The sequence below is a fragment of the Anser brachyrhynchus genome (assembly GCF_964034855.1).
Source record: "Anser brachyrhynchus genome assembly, chromosome: 3".
Classification (NCBI taxonomy): domain Eukaryota; kingdom Metazoa; phylum Chordata; class Aves; order Anseriformes; family Anatidae; genus Anser; species Anser brachyrhynchus.
The window spans coordinates 106,422,756-106,443,475 of NC_137696.1; the positions used below are offsets into that span (position 1 = coordinate 106,422,756).

At 34.7% G+C, this 20,720-nt stretch overlaps 1 protein-coding gene across 1 annotated transcript in view; it reads left to right on the forward strand.

Moving 5' to 3' along the window:
* Positions 1-17,524, forward strand: part of TPO (thyroid peroxidase) — a gene marked incomplete at its 5' end in the record, with an annotated part of 52,974 nt that extends 35,450 nt beyond the window's left edge. The window contains 6 exons of the mRNA XM_080588602.1: positions 5,550-5,808; positions 6,358-6,528; positions 8,000-8,237; positions 12,329-12,537; positions 13,671-13,841; positions 17,172-17,524. Coding sequence (XP_080444728.1) covers positions 5,550-5,808; positions 6,358-6,528; positions 8,000-8,237; positions 12,329-12,537; positions 13,671-13,841; positions 17,172-17,332 — 1,209 coding nt within the window. The 3' untranslated portion in view covers positions 17,333-17,524. The remainder of the gene's footprint in view (positions 1-5,549; positions 5,809-6,357; positions 6,529-7,999; positions 8,238-12,328; positions 12,538-13,670; positions 13,842-17,171) is intronic.
* Between the last annotated feature and the right edge of the window lie 3,196 nt (positions 17,525-20,720).

Consider the following 20,720-nt stretch of genomic DNA (forward strand, 5'->3'; position numbering starts at 1 on the left):
ATGGAGATTCACCATTAATGTTATATCAGGACCAGATTAAATTGAAAACTAGATGATTTTCATATGCTTTCTGATTGTTAGAAACAGATTATTTGGTGTCAAAACATGACTGTTATGAAGTTAAATTGGGAGAGGGGTAGGAAAATTTCACTATTACGATAAAACACATATCCTTTCTTCTGCCAGTAGTTTTAGTTAAAAGTATGTGCATAATACTTCCTGTAAGAAACCACCTTCCTTCTCTGGCGTGTTGTTATTTGCACTTAAAGACAGATAATTTCAGAAAAATAACATTAATTTAGTTTAGTCAGTCCTTTTGAAAAAATTGGCATTCATTTTTTATATATTTTATTTACATTAACTGTCAGCTCCTTTGCTGTAAATGTGCTCTTTGCTTAAAATAATTGCATTGACAAGTCAAAATGGTTGTTAGTATTTGTTAGAAGAAAAGTGAAAATCCAAAAGCAGACTTCTATGTGTTCAAGTACTTCTGATCTATGTCCAGTAGCATTATGGCCTGAAAGAAAATACTTTGTGCAAGGCAATATGCTGCATAAATCTGGGCTACTCATTATCTCTACCAGTATCACAGTCTAATGAGATTTGCTTATGGCTCATTAGAATTGTGTTTCAGTTATATCTGGCTGGTTCAGAGAAATTCATTTAAGAGAGATAATTGGAGTATCTCTGTTAATGTGGTATGCTAACCAGCACAGTAATAACAGCTCTAGCTGAACTTACCTTGAGATCTCCACTCTAAAATTTTATTTCAGTTGCTACACATTTCTCAAATTCTCTCTTTTTGGAATGAATAATTTCAAACATAATTTTTGCCTGCTGCTATGTAATTATAGGGAATTGGACAAAAAGCCTTCCTTTCTTTCTAGAATAAGGAAATGAAAAAAGTAGATGTCTCTAGACCATGCTTTTCCTCCTTGATGCTTTCTGACAGCATAAATAGCTCTAGTGGCAAGCATTTAATAGTAGGAACCTGACAAAGTTACCAAACATAACATTTGCCTATTATTGTCTTGGACAAAACAGATTTTTGTTTGCATTGTTGGCATGTTTCATTGGTAAGTAGTAGTTTAAATAAGCCATAACAGTGGTTAATTCTCTTCTTGTATTTTATGTGAGAGACACATGCTTAACTCTAAACTATAAACACTGCAATATGCTGTAGTAAAAAATATACACCTCGATTTATACAGTGTTTTGTGAAAAAAAAACAAAAACAAAACAAAAACACCATTTTTTATTGTCATCTGCTTAACAAAATGAAACTTACTCCTTGTTTCAGTTATTCTTATTTTGACCTGAGAAAACAGAATGAGCAGAACTAGGACACAAAATCACAAAATGGTTAACGTTGGAAGAACCCCTTTAAAGCTATTAGAGGGAAAATAGTTTAAATTTGTTTTTCCTTTAAACAAAAAGTGTAGACAAAACAGGAAAACCATTCAGTTGTGGAACTGCTAGAATCTTAACATTACTGTTTCTTATATATCTGGTTTGCAAGTTGAAACTGCATGCATGTGTGCTGGTTTCATTCTGATTGTGAATGCCGAATGAAGTGGCACTAGTCAAAGAGTGATGCAAGAGTTTCACAGATCAGTCTGATTCAAATTCTCTTTAATTTTTCATGATTTCAGAGAAGGATCTCTGAAATAATGGTGTTACTGGCAGTTGATCCCACCTGTAGCTGAAAACTGCATTTAGTTTTCAGTGTGTGGGTTTTTTTCTCTTCCTTGTATACCTTCCTGTGTTCTCAAAGTATCTTGCATCCTTCTCTGCCTTATACTTATGTGTGGGCTGAAAATGGGTCTCTTAAACAGCTGACATACTTTAACTGAAGTAAAATTATAGGGTTCACCAGGCTAACATGGATGAAACTTGTTTGTGAAATTGGATCATTAAATAACTCCTCTCAGAGCTTAAACTTAAGCTTTAACTATGAAATGATAGATGAAAAATAGATAAATAATATATATTATAAAAGAATGTGTTTCACTCTGACATAACTCATGTCTATAAAAGTATAGTTCAGACTATTGACTGAGCTATTATAATGTGTTCATTATTTATTAAGACTTGAACTCTCATACAAACAACATTTTTTAAAGTGTTTAGGGCTTCAACATCGGCTGTAAATCCTTTAATATTTACTATGAGAATTTCAAACAACTGTACGTAGTACTTTAAGAGATTAAACACCATCAATAGATTTTCCTGTTCTCTATTATTTCTGAAATATTTCCAAAGCACATGAGCTTCATTTAATTGGCATTTCACTGCCTCAATGAGATACTATTATTCTTTGCAGTTACCTCTGGCCAATGGCAAAGATTAGTTGCCCTTTTAACCTTACTTATTCTTACAGTCATTCATATATTTTCTTCTGCAATCTTCTTTTGATCTTCCTTTTCCATCCTTTATGACAAATTCACAGCTTTCTGGAAAATGTTGGAGTGGGTTAAGAAAGGAAAGTCTGCTGAACCTAACGAGGAAGTATTATGAATTTCTATATTTTTTGCACCTAATTTGAGATAGCTTTTAACATCAACAACAACAACAACAAAATCTCAAAAATAATATGAAATTTTGTAAGATATTTTCAATTAACTAATGTATGGAAGAATTTAGCTGGAGGTGGCCCATCCTGGAGGCAAATCCAGTCAGGATGCTTGCTGAGTACATAAGGAAGTTTCAGCTCCCTGTTGTAGTTCTGCCTTCTGAAGGATGCTGCCTTTCCCACGAAGCCTGTTTGACTTTGAGTAGCATTTGTGTTTGCATGTCAAGATTCAGTTACTTTCTATACACAGTGAATACGATTCATGCTATGATTAATCTGTACAAGGCCTCTTCTGACAGTTTTATTATTTAGATTCTCTCTGGATAATTACCAGATGTTTGATTGTATTGCTAGGAAATCAGAATTTTATTTTCTCTGACATGACTAAATTAATAACATTTAAATACTGTTAATACCTCTGTTACTATCTGGTCATACAGGCTATTAAAGTCATTTAAATACAGAGCACATGGCTTCGATTTAAAAGATAGTGCTCATTTTTCATCATTTTTTACTAAATTGTACCTTTGAAACAATGACTGCTTTGAGACAGTAGAAATATTGACATTTCTGATTAAAGTTAACTTCTTTATGAGGTTTCTATGGAATTCTGAGCTGATTCTATGAGGTGCTAAATGTCTCTTAAGAGGAACTTGGATTATCACTAATCCACTAATGTCATAAATGTCACAAAGAGCTGAGACCACACCCAAAGTTAACTTATTCTTCATAAATAGACTCAAAATAAGTAATAAATGGCAGCATGGTTCATTGCAGTTGCTTGTACTTTCTTGTTATAGAACTACCTCTTTCTGGTTCTGATTTTATTGACATATTTTTAGACAAGAATGTTCCTTCTTTTCCACAGAAGAGTCTTAATTGTGGAAGAAAAACTGTATTGAAATTATGTATTATGCTTATTTATGCCAAATATGAAAGAGAAAAAAAACCTTTCAAATAATTCTTTCATAGCAGGGAGTGCATGCAAAATAATTTTAAGAAAAATAATTTTGCTGTTTCTGAGCTGTTTACACCTTCTTTAAAACTTGTTTATGTGTCAGTTAGAACTTGTAGTGAGCCTCTCCTTGTTTTCATGCAGACAAATTTAGGTAAAGTATGTTCAGAGTCTACATGAAGGATGCTACATGCTACTTTGGATATGGTTCTCTGTCAGATTCCAGATTCTTTCTGTCAGTATCATTTTTCTGCTTTATCACCTTAGTCTATATCGTCTAAAATCACCTCTGCTTGATGGAGCTTTTTTTTAGCCATCGTAAGTTTCCATCAAATATACGTCTCTCTTAGCTCAAGGCAGGCGTATGACTCTTTTTTACCTTTAGCCTTTTAGTTTTCTTGTGTAGAAACAACAATCTCTCTTTCCCTGCCAAGGAAACATAAAATTCAGATCTTGCCTCTGGAGCAAATGAAAAATCTGAATTGCCCTTTTGTTTGGGCAATCTGGCCTTTATGGGCTGCTTTGCTTCAGATTTCATTTACAATGAGCCAAAAAATGAGAGTCATATCAGGATGTTTGTGTCCAGGGCTGATCTAGACCTATTTAAGGTCTCTGCATGTCTGTTAAGATGATGGCAAAAAATATCCTTTTCTACCCATTCTTTTGAATTTATGGGTACAGGTGCCTCATTCATACTTTCAAGTCACACTTAACCCCAAGTCAAGATGAATGAGGCTTGGAAAACCTGTATTTCTGCCCTCTGTAGTAATGAAACAATGTGTCATTATCTTGCCCATAAAAACTAACTAAATCTAAAATTAGAAGGAATTGTTGCTTTGCAAAACCTTTGTGAATGTAGGAAAAGTTTAACTTCTCCAATGACGATGTGAGTATTAATTTCCAACAATTATTTGATTTTAATTTTAAGCTGTATTAAAGGACCTGTAAAGGGAATTCTAACTTATTCTTTCAAATATTGTGTTTGCTGCATGACCTGACTTAATATACCTGAAAACAAAGATGTTGTGAGCTCTGCCTTATGAGAAAAGTGTGTGAATTCAGCAAGGGCTTGTTTCTCTGTGTCATGCTTAAAATAAAGATACAAGTTTCTCATACGGTCATTTTGTGACAGCTAGCTATTCAGTATTCACTATACCAAGCTCAAAGTACGTTTACACAAAGTATATTTTACTGCATAATATATTGAATCTATAATGTGTTTTGTTGAATTCACTATGCTTCATATTCATCCTGTTATGCTTTACTGAGTGCAGTGTAATCTTTAGCCTATAATACACTTTCATTTTATTTGGTACATTAGACCTTTTCCCACTTTTTTTTTTTTCTCAGTATTACCTATATGATTTTTTTTTTCATGTGACTGGAATACTATCATATTGCAAAAACATTTGTCAGAAAGTGTTTATCACCATTTTCATTTTTGAAGTGTGTTTTTTAGGAGTCTATAAATTGGCTTGAGTTTAGTATAAAATGTCTATCAAGGGATTCTTGGCATCAGTATTTTAAAGTTTGGGTATTTAAAGTATTCAATAAAGAGGATTTGTGTCACATATATATGTCTGAGAATAGAGTCTCTTCCTATCAACAACCATTCATGGATGTTTTTATAGTAATTCATGCTTTCCTTTCTATTTTTAAGGGCATTAGAATTTATGCTATCACAATCCAAGTTTTAAATATTAGCAGAGCTCCTAAGAGCTGGATTTACCCCCTTTGGACTAGAAGTGAGCAATACTGGTACTCTCTGCTGAGGAGGGTTTGGTCTAGCTTTTTTGGTAGGAGGTTAAAGGAACCTCACTAATGTACTGAACCCTGCCACTGCTTCTCTTCAGTCATTTGTCTCCTGACTACAAGAAGTACATTATTATTCACCAACTCACATGTTCATCATGCCAAATGCTTGGGAATAGATGAGTGATGAAAAAGGTATTCTATACATATAAACCATTACTTTTCAACTATCAAAACATTAATGATATGTTTCTTTCTCTTTTCTTTCAGATTATTACTTTCAGAGATTACATTCCCAAAATCATTGGTCCAGATGCTTTTAATCAGTATATTGGCCTTTATACAGGTTATGATCCCACAATAAATCCTACAGTTTCTAACATATTTTCAACAGCTGCTTTTCGTTTTGGTCATGCAACAATCCAACCAATAGTAAGGCGATTGAATTCACAGTATTTAGATGATCCAGAACTCCCAAATCTTCATTTGCATGAAGCTTTCTTTAGTCCCTGGAGGCTCATTAAAGAAGGTATGTTTTTATTTAAACTGTTGTTTTATGTGTGTGTGTGGAGGGTGGGGGCAGGGGGAATGGGGTTGTTTTGTTTGTTTCCCCCAGAATATTATAACTTTTTTAAGGTTACTGGTCTTAAGTTAAGAATAGGAACATTTATTTAATTACATCACTGATTCAGGCTGTTGAACAGGTTCCAGAGAATGAATACTGGAACAATTATTTTAGGTAAATAGTCCACTAAATCAAATAGAAATTACTCTCCAGATTAAATCAGTCTGGTAGATTGACAATAAATTGATGATATCTTATATACTTTTTTTTTTTTTGGATACATGTATTATCAGGTTTAAAATTTTCTTATACCTGAAGAAATAGGTGGAGCCGTTTCGTAAGATTACCACTGTTATGTCAACCTGAAGCGATTTTTTGCATTTGTTTGAATATAAAAGGCTACGTGACCAATGTTTAAAAAATATATAGAAGCATACATACATTTACATTTGTTAAGAACATTATAATGGTTTATATACATGCTCTAACATTATATTATTTTTATGTTTAAAGGAGGCTTGGATCCTTTGCTAAGGGGTCTTCTTGCACATTCAGCAAAACTACAGGTGCAAAATCAACTGATGAATGAAGAGTTAACAGAAAAACTGTTTGTGTTGTCCAATAATGGTTCACTTGATTTAGCATCATTAAATTTACAGCGTGGCCGTGATCACGGACTCCCAGGTCTACTGATTTTGCTTAAATTTACTTCCAATCAGTAGCTGAACTATCATTGCTTGTATTTGGTATATAAGTTGTTTAATAATAAGTTTTTATCAGAAAAGTAATACACGTTTCTTCTGCTAATATTGCTAATATTTTTGACTTTGATGAAACCAAAATATTGCCCAGCATTTGAAATTAGAATAACCTCTCAGTTCTGGAATGTGGAAGACCAGTATTGGTGAGTGGATGTGGGTATGCCTGGTGCAGGTAACTGATACCAGTTCTTGCTGAATCCAGCTCCAGAGGAGAGGGACTTTTTGTCTGCAGCAGCTACTTGATGTCTGCAGGCTGCACCCTGCCTGTGGGAGAGGTCTATTTAGACACAACCTCGTTGGCTGGACTGAGAGTAAAAGGTGTTGAGATGTCCCCAGGAGTGGTATAGGTAGCTTAGTTAGATGTACACGTCACTTTGAGAAACATTACATTTTTATGCCCACTTTTTGCATTAGATTTCTTGCTCTGTGCACCCAGGGTAGAAATAAACTCTCAAGGACTATGAGCCTATCAGGCCATGGATGTACAAGTTTAGAGAAGACTGTGCTGGAGTTTAGTTAATTTAATTACATTGGCTGTTAAATCTACGGTAGGTTTTCAATCCTGACTCCCTGCCTGATCAGACCACTTGTCTGCATGAATAAGGAACAAATCTGGCTGTCCTTCTATGCTCCAAGCCTGATGTTCTACCCACAGAAGTAGGACTGACTGATTGTCTGAAGATGTTATATTTCTGGATGACAACTCTCTCCATTTCTCCTGTTAAAGCTGTGTGACCCTGTAGCTAGGAATGTGACCCTGGACAGTAGAAATGAAGTCTGACTCCAGCCTGGAGTTTAAAGCTCTCAGCTACACTAGAGTAGAAATGGAGTTTTGGTCTCCAGGACCAAAATACGAGTATTGTTGGGAGGTGGGGGAAGTTAATTCTATTGACGCAAAAGAATTATATATATATATGTGTGTGTGTGTGTGTATGTGTGTGTATGTGTAATTTTATTTATTTTTTTCTCCCCAGGGAATTGTACATATGTCTTAGGATACTATCCCTAGTAATGTATTTTAGTCACTAACTTAGTTCAGGTTACTTCTTGATCTTTCTTCATCCCAATCTGGTCTGAAAATGTCAACACATAGTGCATGCTTCTGTTTAGATCAGCTCAGAAATAACCCTTTGTTATCATGTTTTCATTGCTTAATAAATAGTGAAGAACCTTATTTTCCTTCATGGAAATGATGTAACATTTGCATATCTTGTTGTTTCAGATCCTGCCATAATTTCTCCAATCAACTTAATCAATAATAATAGGTCTATTTTTAGACATAACTGTCCACAATTGAGATTAAGGTTGTCAGAATCCAGTGCTTTTAAACTTATTAATTTAAAATATCATGTTTATAGTCAAGTCTAATCTTCCTTTTAAAATCATATTTATAGGTTATAATGACTGGCGTGAATTCTGTGGCTTACCAAAACTGGAAACTCAAACTGACCTGAATACAATAATAACCAATCAGAAAGTCACTGAAAAAATCATGGAATTGTACCATAATCCTAGCAATATTGATGTTTGGCTTGGTGGTTTAGTAGAAGACTTTCTTCCAGGTGCTAGAACTGGTCCCCTGTTTGCATGTATAATTGGAAAGCAAATGAAAGCACTAAGGGATGGTGACCGGTAAGTTGATTCATGCTGTGGAATCATTTGTATACTAATCAGAACCAATGGTCATCTTACAGATATGTAAGGCTACTTCCCAGAATGTAAGACAACATGATGCTTATACGTGCTTTAAACAAATTATTCACTGCCAATTCCTAATTTTTATCCTAGTTCCTCTAGGATTTGTTGGGTGAGCTTTTGCTTTTCCTTCTTTAGTCTGTATACAGTTTCAAATCCAGACTTAGAGATTGTTTCTATGGTACTGAAATGATCAACTTTGTACTTCTGGTGGAAATGCAAGGTGCCAACAGCAGTTAATTGTGCCGAGGCGATTAAATTCTGTGTGGATGGATGTAGCACTGTACAGTCTTAGCTATCCAGTCCCTGAGGGCTGCACTAGGCTCAGGGTCCTTAACTGGAAGTACCTCAACATTTTCCACAGCAAACAGCAAATTCAGAAGAGAGATTTGGAGAGCTGTAATACAGGCTTCGTAGAAAGGTTAATAAAAACACCAGGTTGGTCTTGTGGGATTCAGGAATGCAAAGTACTCCCAGAACAGCCTTATCAGACAGAGGAGAGGATCTTCCTTCACCTAATCCTGCACAAGTGCCACCAGTACAACAGTCCACACCAGGAAGGCAGCAGAAATGCAGTCTCAGGCCACAAAAGGGTGTGAGGTGTTGCTTTATCATATTTCTGTTCCTGAAGCAATTACAAAACCAACCTTTCTTTCTTCATTTCTGTGATATATACTTGTGGCAGTAATTTTGAATCTTCTGAGAGGACTAATTTTAAACGACTCACACCACGCTAGCAGTTGTGTTTTAAGTACATCTATCTGGTCCTTTCTCTCACCTTTACACTCCTCTCATAAGTCACTGTTGTGGAAAGAAGCCATTATGTAAATAAGCATCCGAGGCAGAATTTAAATCTGAACTTTAAAAAATGTTAAGTAATTAGCTCACAGGAAAAAACAACGTTAATCATAAAGGTGGTATCTTATTAACACAAACTGTACATACAGCAAACATTCCACTCAACAGTGTTAAGAAAAAATGGTTGTAAGTCTTCTGAATTGTATAGGTATCCCTGACCCTATCTGGGGAAGGATATCTATTGGGGTCCTTCTAGCCTTGCTTCTATTTTTCAGTGTCTTATGATACTATTAACATTAATTAAACCTAAGATAATTTAACATGTTAACTCCAAATTGTGAAAAGAATATTTCTAATGCTAAATGAATTCCCCAAGTTTCTGTCATAATTTTTTTATGACAGCTAACCTAGATGTGAAATGATATTCAGTTATTGAGACTATGATATGGAACTATTTATGAAAGTTAGGAGGGTATAAAGTTATCATTGTCTCACAGTAAGAGTAAGAATGGAAAAATCTAAAATTCATTGCAGTGACTTGTCACATGCTGTATCAGATACTACCTGTGTCTGCATTAGCAACACTACATGCATACTAGATACACTAATCCATGTACATCTTTTTGAACGTACTGGTTTAAGTTCATAAATCAAGGATAAACAGAATTTTTGACTGACTTCATCCTCATAGCCTTAAAATCTTCAGTCAGTAGTATGCCAAAACAAAGGGATTTCTTTTTCCAATGTATTAAACCCAGGCCCTATCTGGTCAAATCACCTGGTCACCTGGAACCAATTGTTTCCATTCCATCGGATGTTACTTTATTTTTCTGTTCCTTCCTGCTCTGAATCCCTCTCTGATCTCAGAATTTGTAATGACTGGATGAAAGGCCTGTAGCTGACTTTGTCATTATTTGCATAGGGATTGTGCAGAGGATTGTGCCTCTATTTAATTTTATGTTATTTTATTTTTTCTTCTTTTTTATTTTAACCCTGTAAAATTCACCTGTAAAATGTTGGTGATCTGATACATATCTTTTGGAGCAACTTTTGTTAGAGCAATCCCCTAGCTGCTGGGTAGATTAAAAAATAATGATCTGCTCAAGCCTTCTCAGCAGCGTAGACGAAACTGAATTTTGTGACGAAAGTAGAATAAGTTTTAATGTACATGAAAGAAGAAATTAGAAGGTACAGGGGAACTGAGTGAAGCAAAGCCTTTGACAGCTTTGGATATGGGAAAGATTCTGGTAAGAGTCAGTGACATTTCAGGATGTTCTGAGAAGTCTGGGGTCACTGTGTAGGTGAGAGTAGAAGCAAGGTGCCTTTTTTTTTTTTTTTTCTCTCTCTCTCTCTCTCCAGCGCCCCTCTCTCTTCTGTGATTCTTATCACAGTGCTCCTGAAGTATGGGACGGGACATTCACCCCATCCCTGATTGTGTAGATTCCCTCCTCCTCCAACACAGGCAGAGTGGGATAGGCTTCTCCCCAAACTATCTTACCATAAGCAACTATTTTCCTGTACCTAAAGCTTGCTCTGCAAAATTTCACATGCACTTAGCTTACTTAACCAAGTTTTATGACTCTGAGTGACTTTGCACTTCTGAGAAAACTGTTGTCAACAGGGTGCAATTTGTCCTGAAAAACCCCATGGGGCACACCACCAGCCCCTATATTCCCCAGAACACAAACAGGATTATCAGATTTCTCATTTGCATGGAAACATTTCAAAGGGCTCATATTCAACCTAACATACCACACATACGCAGATTTTGTACAGGGTCCACTGCTGTTCCCTTCCAATTAGAGGGGTGTAAACATGAACACCACAGACAGCCCTTACTAGAAACCCTAGTGTTGATCCCCCAGTATTACAGATACCCAAACCTGAGTTCAATTGGTTCGAGTTCGATTGGTTCAATCCTGAGTTCAATTGATTCTATCCTGAGTTCAACTGTTTCATCCATACTCTACTGGTAATAGTCCAAGGTGATGTTAGCTCAGATCCTGCTTGCCTAGTGGTGGGGAAAATAACAACTGACCTGACTACCACAGGGGACTATCTTAGCAATTTAACATTGCTTGATAGTGTTTAATATGTAAACAGAGATGTGCTAATAAATTATTTAAAAAAAAAAAGTGCAATTCATGATGTCTCAATGTATAAAATTAAGCCAAATACACTCTCTGTGATCTTTCATAGAGTTGCCCCATTTGTTATAAAAATGATAATATCCTGTTTATCTTTTTTCTTTCCTTTCCCTTTCTCACTAAGCTTTTTTATATTTATATACATTTGTATGTGTGCATGTACATATTATACATAATATATTATTTATTTATATTTATTATTATATAGTATATATGCTAAAATATATACTATAATATAGTATGTAGTACATGGTATATAACATATAATATATAATAAATGATATTATTATTTAATATATAATTTGTAATATTTATTATATATTATACATAATATATATTATGTATACCTATACATTAATATGGTGCTGCAATACTAGCACTGTTTTTTTCTTTTCTGCCAGCATGCTTCTGATCTGACAAAATGGAAGAAGCATTTAATCTCTCCATTTTGTATGATCAAAATGACATTTGCTGTTTGTAAATATTCTGCTATAGCTAATCTACATACCTACATCTTTTTAGCAAATGGAGAACTGAATGGAGATATACAAAGAAGCATTCAGTGCATTCAGTGATACCCGTTTTCATAGCAACAATTCTGTAATAGCAAGAAAAGTTCAAATGTTATGGTATGGGTATCTATTATGGCTGCTCCTGTGATTCGCTGTAATATATATTTAGAACAATTTATGAATGCACAGTGAATGCTGGTTTGCATAAGATTAAGTATCCAATTCAAATAATTTACCTTCAAGAATTTTTCTCTCAATATTGTAACTTTCGTGGTCTTGTATCATTATTAAAGAATTATTCTGCATACGTGAATAATTAATAATTTTACCCATCTGACTTTTACAAGACATCTGAGGTCAACAGTACTGTGGACTCACACTAGTCTTGCCATGACTTGTATTTTGGGTATGCAAAACAACAGATTATGGAGTTTAAACTTATTATTGTTGTATCCACCTACATTTTGCTGTAATTCTTATTCTCTGGTCTCTTACGTAGGATACTGTGAAAGCAAGAATAATCAGCTCTTTGAATTTAATCTTTTCAAAATAATTCTATCAACCTTTCCAGATTCTGGTGGGAAAATGATAATATTTTCACTGAGGCTCAAAAACATGAACTCAAAAAACACTCTTTGTCCCGCGTGATTTGTGACAACACAGGGATTTCTGAAGTGCCAGCAGATGCCTTTCAACTTGGAAGGTTTCCACAGGATTTTAAACATTGTGGCTATATAGAGGGGATGAATTTAGAAGCTTGGCAAGAAATCTATCAGGAAGGTAATCTGGTAATCTGGTAATTAACTTTTTCTTTTCTTTTCTTTTCTTTTCTTTTCTTTTCTTTTCTTTTCTTTTCTTTTCTTTTCTTTTCTTTTCTTTTCTTTTCTTTTCTTTTCTTTTCTTTTCTTTTCTTTTCTTTTCTTTTCTTTTCTTTTCTTTTCTTTTCTTTTCTTTTCTTTTCTTTTCTTTTCTTTTCTTTTCTTTTCTTTTCTTTTCTTTTCTTTTCTTTTCTTTTCTTTTCTTTTTTCTTTTCTTTTCTTTTCTTTTCTTTTCTTTTCTTTTCTTTTCTTTTCTTTTCTTTTCTTTTCTTTTCTTTTCTTTTCTTTTCTTTTCTTTTCTTTTCTTTTCTTTTCTTTTCTTTTCTTTTCTTTTCTTTTCTTTTCTTTTCTTTTCTTTTCTTTTCTTTTCTTTTCTTTTCTTTTCTTTTCTTTTCTTTTCTTTTCTTTCTTTTCTTTCTTTTTCTTTTTCTTTTTCTTTTTCTTTTTCTTTTTCTTTTTCTTTTTCTTTTTCTTTTTCTTTTTCTTTTTCTTTTTCTTTTTCTTTTTCTTTTTCTTTTTCTTTTTCTTTTTCTTTTTCTTTTTCTTTTTCTTTTTCTTTTTCTTTTTCTTTTTCTTTTTCTTTTTCTTTTTCCTGATGGGAGAATGAGTAATCAGCAGTTAGAGCACTGACCATGGTTACCGCAGGTCTTGAATTCTTGGTCTTTCACAAACTTTTAGCATTTCTATCACTTTGAAATAGGATCTTGGTCTTTGTCTCTCTCAAATTTCCCCTCTATATCAGGTTACTGTTTGAAGCTTCACCTTGATAACATGAATGGTTTTGTGAGATACCCAGACATTATGGTAATTGAGGCAGGAGTTCTTGGACAGATAAAAATTAACTAAGATCTCTGTAGAGCACACTGTTAGAAGGTAATGTTAATTTTATGAGAATTATAAATCAATCATGAGTTATTCCATATAAATTCTTGTCCAGAAATGAAAATTTAAATTCTTGATCATCCTCAAGCATGTGAGTAATTAAACTTAAGTTAATTTGTAGCAATAATGGAGAATAATGTCAATTTTTGATGCTAAGCTGGCATTTTTTTTATGTGATTTTTTAAATTTTTTTAATTTATTTTTTATTTGTAGAGGAAACATGTGGAACACCAAAACAGGTGGAAAATGGTGATTTTGTATACTGTTCAGAATTGGGAAAATCTACAGTGACTTATTCTTGTCACCATGGATTTCAGTTACAAGGAGAAGAGCAATTAACTTGCACAAGTAAAGGATGGAATTTTCAGGCTCCTGTTTGTATAGGTATATCTCTACATATATATTTGTTTCTGAAATTTTTGAAAGCTAAAGTCTATCACAGTTTATTAGAAGTAAATTCCTTTCTATGTTGTCCCAAAATGTATGGTTTAAAAGTCTTTTTTACTTTGTGTTCCCTGGATGTATGTATGAATTAATCTTATGTAGTTCACAAGATTAAAAGATAGTCAGCATTCTGTATGTATAGGTAGGATGACACAATAACATGAAACTTCCTTGATCCAGCATTGCTATCTTAATATCTTCCCATCCTGATTCAGCAATCAGGTTGATGATAGGGAAATGTCATTTGAAATTACCTAATTAAAAAAAAAAAAAAAAAAAAAAAAGAGTCATTTAACAACCAGTAGGGAAAAGAAAAAAAAAAAAAAAAGGCAAGTCAGAATTATACATTGCTCCCTGCTACATTCAATATAATAGCAAACCAGACTTTGTCATTTTCCTGCAATTGCTTCAATGGATTCTCTAGATGGAAAGTGAACTCTGCACCAGTAGTTGGTGTATTATCCTAATAAGTTAAGCAAAATTGGCAAAGAGAAAAATAATGAATACAAGTGAAATTAAACAAATTATTTATCATTCTGTTCCAAACTCTCTCTCTCTTCACTCCAATCCATGAAAAGATTTGCCAGAAGTGAGTTATTTCTGCAGGTAGAAAAGTAGAACAAGTAAGAAATCATTAAAAACAGTTCATTCCATGAACAATTTCAGAGGAACGATTTCCTGTTATTTTAATTAATTTTTATCTTCTCTCTTCTTTTTGCCTTGTTTTTGCTGTTGAAAGGAAGAGGATAGGGAGAAAGAGAATGTGGTAAATGTTTCATTACAAGACTTTCACTCTTCACAACTATGAAGTATGAAGTCTTTCTCTGTTCATATTTCAAATGAGTGTTTTTAATGATATGTATGTATATATACGTATCTCTATATGCATACTCTGTTCAGAGTTATGAGAGCATGAGAGAAAATGAAACCTGAAAAGGTTGTATTTAGGAATATATTATGGATGGTGGTAAATTAATTTGAATGCAAGTGCTGCAGCTGATCTGCAATAAAGTCTGCTTATCAGTATTTCTGTGACAGCAGAATAGAAAGCTATTCATTCTAATTGTATACCTGGTATATAAAAAGTCAAATGAAATTTGCAGCTCTTCCCTTTATTCAAATCCTATTTATCCACTGAATTCCACCCACATAAATACCATATAAAGAAATAAAGCTGTTAAATGAATTATAATAAAATCTTTTCAATAGATTAATGTTCTGGCAGCAAACTGAATAAATAAGTTATATGAATGAATCATTCCTTGTCCTAGTTTCTTTTAATATGTTCAGCAATGTAAACAAAAGACTGTATATCTGCTATAGGAAAACAAGCTGCTGCATATATTAAATAAGCAATGCCTTTATTAAAAGAAAACCATCAAAACCCACTTATGCAGATGCTACTTGAGTTTTACAGTAGAAAGCACTTTGTTCCATGTATGTCTGTGCAATGTGTTCCCATTCTTTTAAATGTTCAGCAAATTAGGAATAAGTCAAGCAATATAATGAGGAGGATAGAGCTTAGCATTTCTGCAGATGGTTTCAAAATTACATGCTGCTCTGGAAAAGACAGAGTGGCCTGCTGGCAAAAGCATAGGAATTTGAGAGCTGTTAATTCCTGCTTACTAACTTTGGCTTTGACAGAAATCATTTCTATTGATTCAGGAAGTCATTTAGTGCTAGACTGTGCTACCTTTATATTAAGTGTTATCTTACACTGGATACATAACTGTGTTTACTTTGCTTCAATAAAGTACCACTGTCTTTGAGCAGTAGTGTAGGCTGGTGAGATCTGACATACACTATTTGGTGGTCGTAAAATGAGTTAGTTAACAGATAACATGACTATGGGCCTATGCAAGCGGAAATAGCACCTTTGAATTACAGTGCAGATAAAGCGTGTTCAGATTTTTCCTTCCCAAAGATGAAACCAGTGGAAGTTAACCGAAAATGTGGTCTTGAAGTGTGTAACACTCATTAAGGAAAATTAATAACTCCCAAACAACAGACCAGTTTCCTGCTTCACAGAGGCATTATGGGAGATATTTCTTAAGGATTCATAAATTTAAGATTATTTTGAGTGTCTCAGTTGACAGATTTGGACACAGCTGCTGCTTTGTATTAAAATTTAAGAAAGGATCGGGTTTGATCCCATTTCCAATGACAGCTTTCCCTAAGTAGTCTGAGAGACAATGCTAAGCTAAGCCAGTAAGTTGTTTTTACAGGATCAGTTTCTACTACTGATGAAAAAAGAGTTACTTACACTGAAGTAGCAGATCAAACATTGCTGTAGGGAATGAAGGGAAGCAGTATAACCAGAAAGAGAAGTTACTGAAGGCTATTGCCCACGTATGGGCTTGCAGTCCTTCCCAAGACAAGGGGTCTGAGACATTGAATAGGCTGACAATTATACAGCACTGATGGGAAACCATCTAAAACAGTGTTGGACATCTATCTTTAAGTAACCAAATGAAGAGTGTAAACAAAAATTGCACAGAAAGAAGAGAGAAAGAGAAATTAGGAAAAAAATGTATTCTTTTCCTCATTGAGTATTTTCTTTCCTTCACTCTACACTGATTCCCATTTCATTGCATAATAAGACTGTGAAAGGTCCTGAGTGGCCTCAGGGAAAATATGTTTATATGCATCTTCAAATGGGTAATTGTGCATCTGCTCATCATTCTGCCAAGATACTGCCATTTCACAGAATTTACATAGCTTCTAGGAACAACCATTTTTGCAGTAATATCACAGATTACCGTTATAAATTTTGTATCCAAAGCTAACCTGAATGCTTGACTCGTCAAAATTATTCCTAGAAGTGTATGGAACCATGTCAGTGTTATTACTTTCATTATTGCTATAAAGCACAATATGAAGAAGGTTTATAGAAGAACTCGAAGTCTTAGGACACAAACACATTCAAGAATTGTTCTCAAGTATATGGTTTGTATTTCTGAAAATTCAGCTTGTTTACATTTATAGCTTCTTGCAGATTACCAAAATAAAATCTTTATTTTTCATCATTTCCAGCTAAAAAGAAAAAAAAAATGAAAGAAAAAAAAAAAAAGAAGAAGTAGCATGAAAATGAAGTAAAAACAACTTTGTGCTTTAAACTAACAGTGAGGACCTTTGGCAGTATCAATGTGTAACACACCAGAAGTGTGTGATAACTTTCACTTCCAGATCCTTTCAGTGAGAGTGTATAAGAAGGTAGTAATCCCTATCTAATTTATAATGATTATTGATCATTGTGTATTTATTTTGCAGACATCAATGAATGTGAAAATGAAATTAATCCACCATGCTCTCCATCTGCTAAATGCATTAACACTAAAGGCAGCTATATATGTCTCTGTACTGATCCTTACAAGCTGGCAGAAGATGGAAGAACATGCATTGGTAATGCTTTTAAGCCTACTGCCCATTAAGATTTTCTCTGTTCTTTTTTTTTTTTTACAATGCTGTAAAAATCGTAAAATTAAGATCTATGGAAAAGCTGTTAACATACTTAAAAAATCTATGCACACAGTCTTAGGTACAGCCAGATTCTGTAAAATAAATGAAGGTACTGAATAAACAACACAGACACAGAAGTAAGCTTTCATTTTCCATTCTTGTTGTAAATAAACCACTATTCCTGAGTGTTTTTATGAAGGGATATCTAATCTGTCTCAGTTCTAATTAGTATCTAAATTCAGCATCTGAATCAGCTAATTTCCACCTATTACATTCCCAAACAGTCAAACCTTTTAGGGATAGCATAAATTATGCACTTCCTTCTTTTTCATCATTTCAGCACATCTGGAAGCTGTATTGGGCCTTAAACTCTAGGTTGGGAGCTTGAGTGTAGTTGCACACTGATGCTGGGTACTACTGTTATACAGGTGATATACCTGTGATACAGGTACTACTGTTCTGGGGAAGGAGGGACTAGATCTCTCTAAAACTCCATGAAAACCTACAATAGAAACTCAGGTAGATGAATATTTTCCTTGCCAAAGTGCCCAAAAGAAACACAGAAACTTTAAAGTGCTCAAAACTTGCATATTCAGTGCTGTACGCCACACAACTATATGCGAATTCTGAATCTCACTGAAGGCACATTTCTGGTTTCCTGTTTCAGTGAATACCCTGGTCGTGATGTGAGATTGAGCTGTCCGTTGTTGTTAATTGCACAAAGAAAACACAGGATGATAATTCCCCAGCAAAAAATATTGTCTCACAAACAAACAAGCAAACAAACAAAATACTTCAATAATATGATGTATATGCAGTTGGTTTTCTAGCTGTTGTTCAGGACCACTCTTTGAGCCTTTTTTATTGGTCTGTGGACTTATTTCTTTCTGGGATAAAACTAAAAAGGAATGGTGCTTGTCATTCATAGTTTCATCTTTTAAAATACCAGAAAAAGAGAAAAAACACTTTCTTTGTAGGTGTTTCTTATCTTTATTTACAGTTTATTTCTTTACCCTTTCAACCGTGGTCATATTTCTTTACCGCTCTAAATCCAGAGACAAAACCTGTCTTCAGATTAGCATAAAGAGATTAGTTCACAGCATAAAAGAGATTAGGTATGAGGACACTGCACTGGCATGAATCCAAGACAGCTCCAAATATTAGTTAAATTTTATATTTCAAGGGAGGAAACAGAGAGTGCTTACAGACAGTGCTACTGTGCCAAGTAATCATTGTCCCAGACCAAGCCAAATGTGCTTTTCTAAAGGCCTCATTGGCCTTCTGACAACTCAAACATACAGGTGCAGGTACAGCAACCCAGTCTGCTGATGAATGTCTAGGATGTAAGGCTAGCAAAATCCTGTAGACCAGAGTGACTAGAGCTTGTTGCCTCCATCTTTGACCTATCCTTGTATGCTGATGCTAAAGCTTGGTTTGCTAGATCTCTGGAGTCAGTTACAACAGTTTCTGCTGTGTGACACAGATTTCTGATTTCATTTCTTCCCTTTAAAGTTTTAAGATACGGAAGAAAGAGTTCATTGGCAAGCGACTGACAAAAATTGGCAAGTGATTTCCCAAGTATTCCTGGCAGTATTTTATAGAAATAATATGTCTTACTTTACAATATCTCCACTATAACTGCATTTAAAATTGTTTGGTTAATTCAAAATTGTGGCATTAATCAGTCAAGTGATTTAAGCCACTGCAGAGTGTCAGCCATTACATATTAGCTATAATTTATATTGACAAACTTTTAAATGACATCATCCCCTTTCTTAGATTCAAAGATGTAATTGCAGCTATTCTTTACTTCCATACTGGTCCTAAACTAAGCAAAGGAAAATGTTTGAAAATTAAACTTTCTAAAAAGCGACATCTGAGGTATACATACTGAAGAATTAGTGCTTCGTCCAAGTTCCACTGTTATGATTATGTGAACTGTAACCCAGATATGCGTTACTGGGGAACAAACTGAAGGAATAAAAAGTCAGTGTACAGTTATAAGACTATGATCTCATGAGGTGATTGAAGCATGTTGGGATAGCTCACACAGCTGGAGTGATACAATGGATGGATACAGGCTGTTTAGGAAGGACAGGCTGGGAAAGTGATGAGGGAGTGTGGGGGATGTTGCACTTTCTGTGAGAGGTCTGCATTAGGATAGGTCAGGAATCAGTGGAGAACTTATGGGTAAAGATTAGTGGAAAGAGCAACATAGGTTCTGTTTTAGGGAGTATGTGCTACAGACCTGATAAGGAAAAATTAGATGAGGCCTTCTTCAAACAACAGGAAGACTCACATTTGCAGACCCTGATCCTCATGGGGAAATTTAACCACCCTGATAGCTGCTGGAAGGATGATGCATCAGGGTACAAAAATCTAGGAGTTTTCTACAACAATTTTCTGACACAGGTGATCCAGAAGACAAAAGTGAAAGGTTGCTTTTCTGGATCTGATCCTTACAAATAAGGAAAGGGATGTGAAAGTCAGAGGCAGCCTTAGCTACAGGGTCTATGAAATGATGGAGTTCAAGATCCTCAGAGTAGGGGACAGGACAAAACCAGGACCATAGCCGTGGATTTTAGGACAGCAGACTTCAACTTCTTCAAAGATCTACTTGGAAGAATCCCATGTAAGATATGCTTGGAGAGAAGAGCAGTCCCAAAGAACTGGTTGATATTCAAGGATCAGTTTCTTCAAACTCAAGAACGATGCATGCCAACAAGTGGAAAATCAAGCAGGAGGTAGCAAGAGGTCTTCTTGAATGATCAAGGAGATTCTGTCTGAACAGAGACATAAGAAGAGAGTTTACAAGATGTGGAAGCAGAGGCAGATGAACCAGGAGAAATACAGAGCTACTAGCCAACCATGCCTGCAGGGGTGGGGTCAGGAAAGCCAAGGTCAACCTAGAGTTGAATCTGTCAGTGGATGTAAAGGGCAACAAAAAAGGTACCTAAACAGCATAATTAAAATGAGGGTCTGCTAGTCCAAGGTGGGACTAAAATGGGACAGGGTTCTGGTGGAAAAGGATGTTAAAGTGATGGAGAAACTAATCTTGGAAAACATTTCCAAACACGTGAAAGACAAGAAAGTAATTGGGAATAGTCAGCATGGATTTATGAAGGGAAAATCATGTTTAACCAACTTGATAACCTTTATAGGTTACCCAGCTCGATAGGTGGATAAAGGAAGATCACTAATTCTGCTTGCCTCAACTTTAGAAAGGCTTTTTACAGTGTCTCCCATAGAAACTTCATAGACAAGCTGACAAGGTATGGGTTAGATAAGTGTACAGTGAGATGGATGGAAAACTGGCTGAAAAAACAAAAAGAAATGCAAAATTCTGCACCTAGGGAGGAA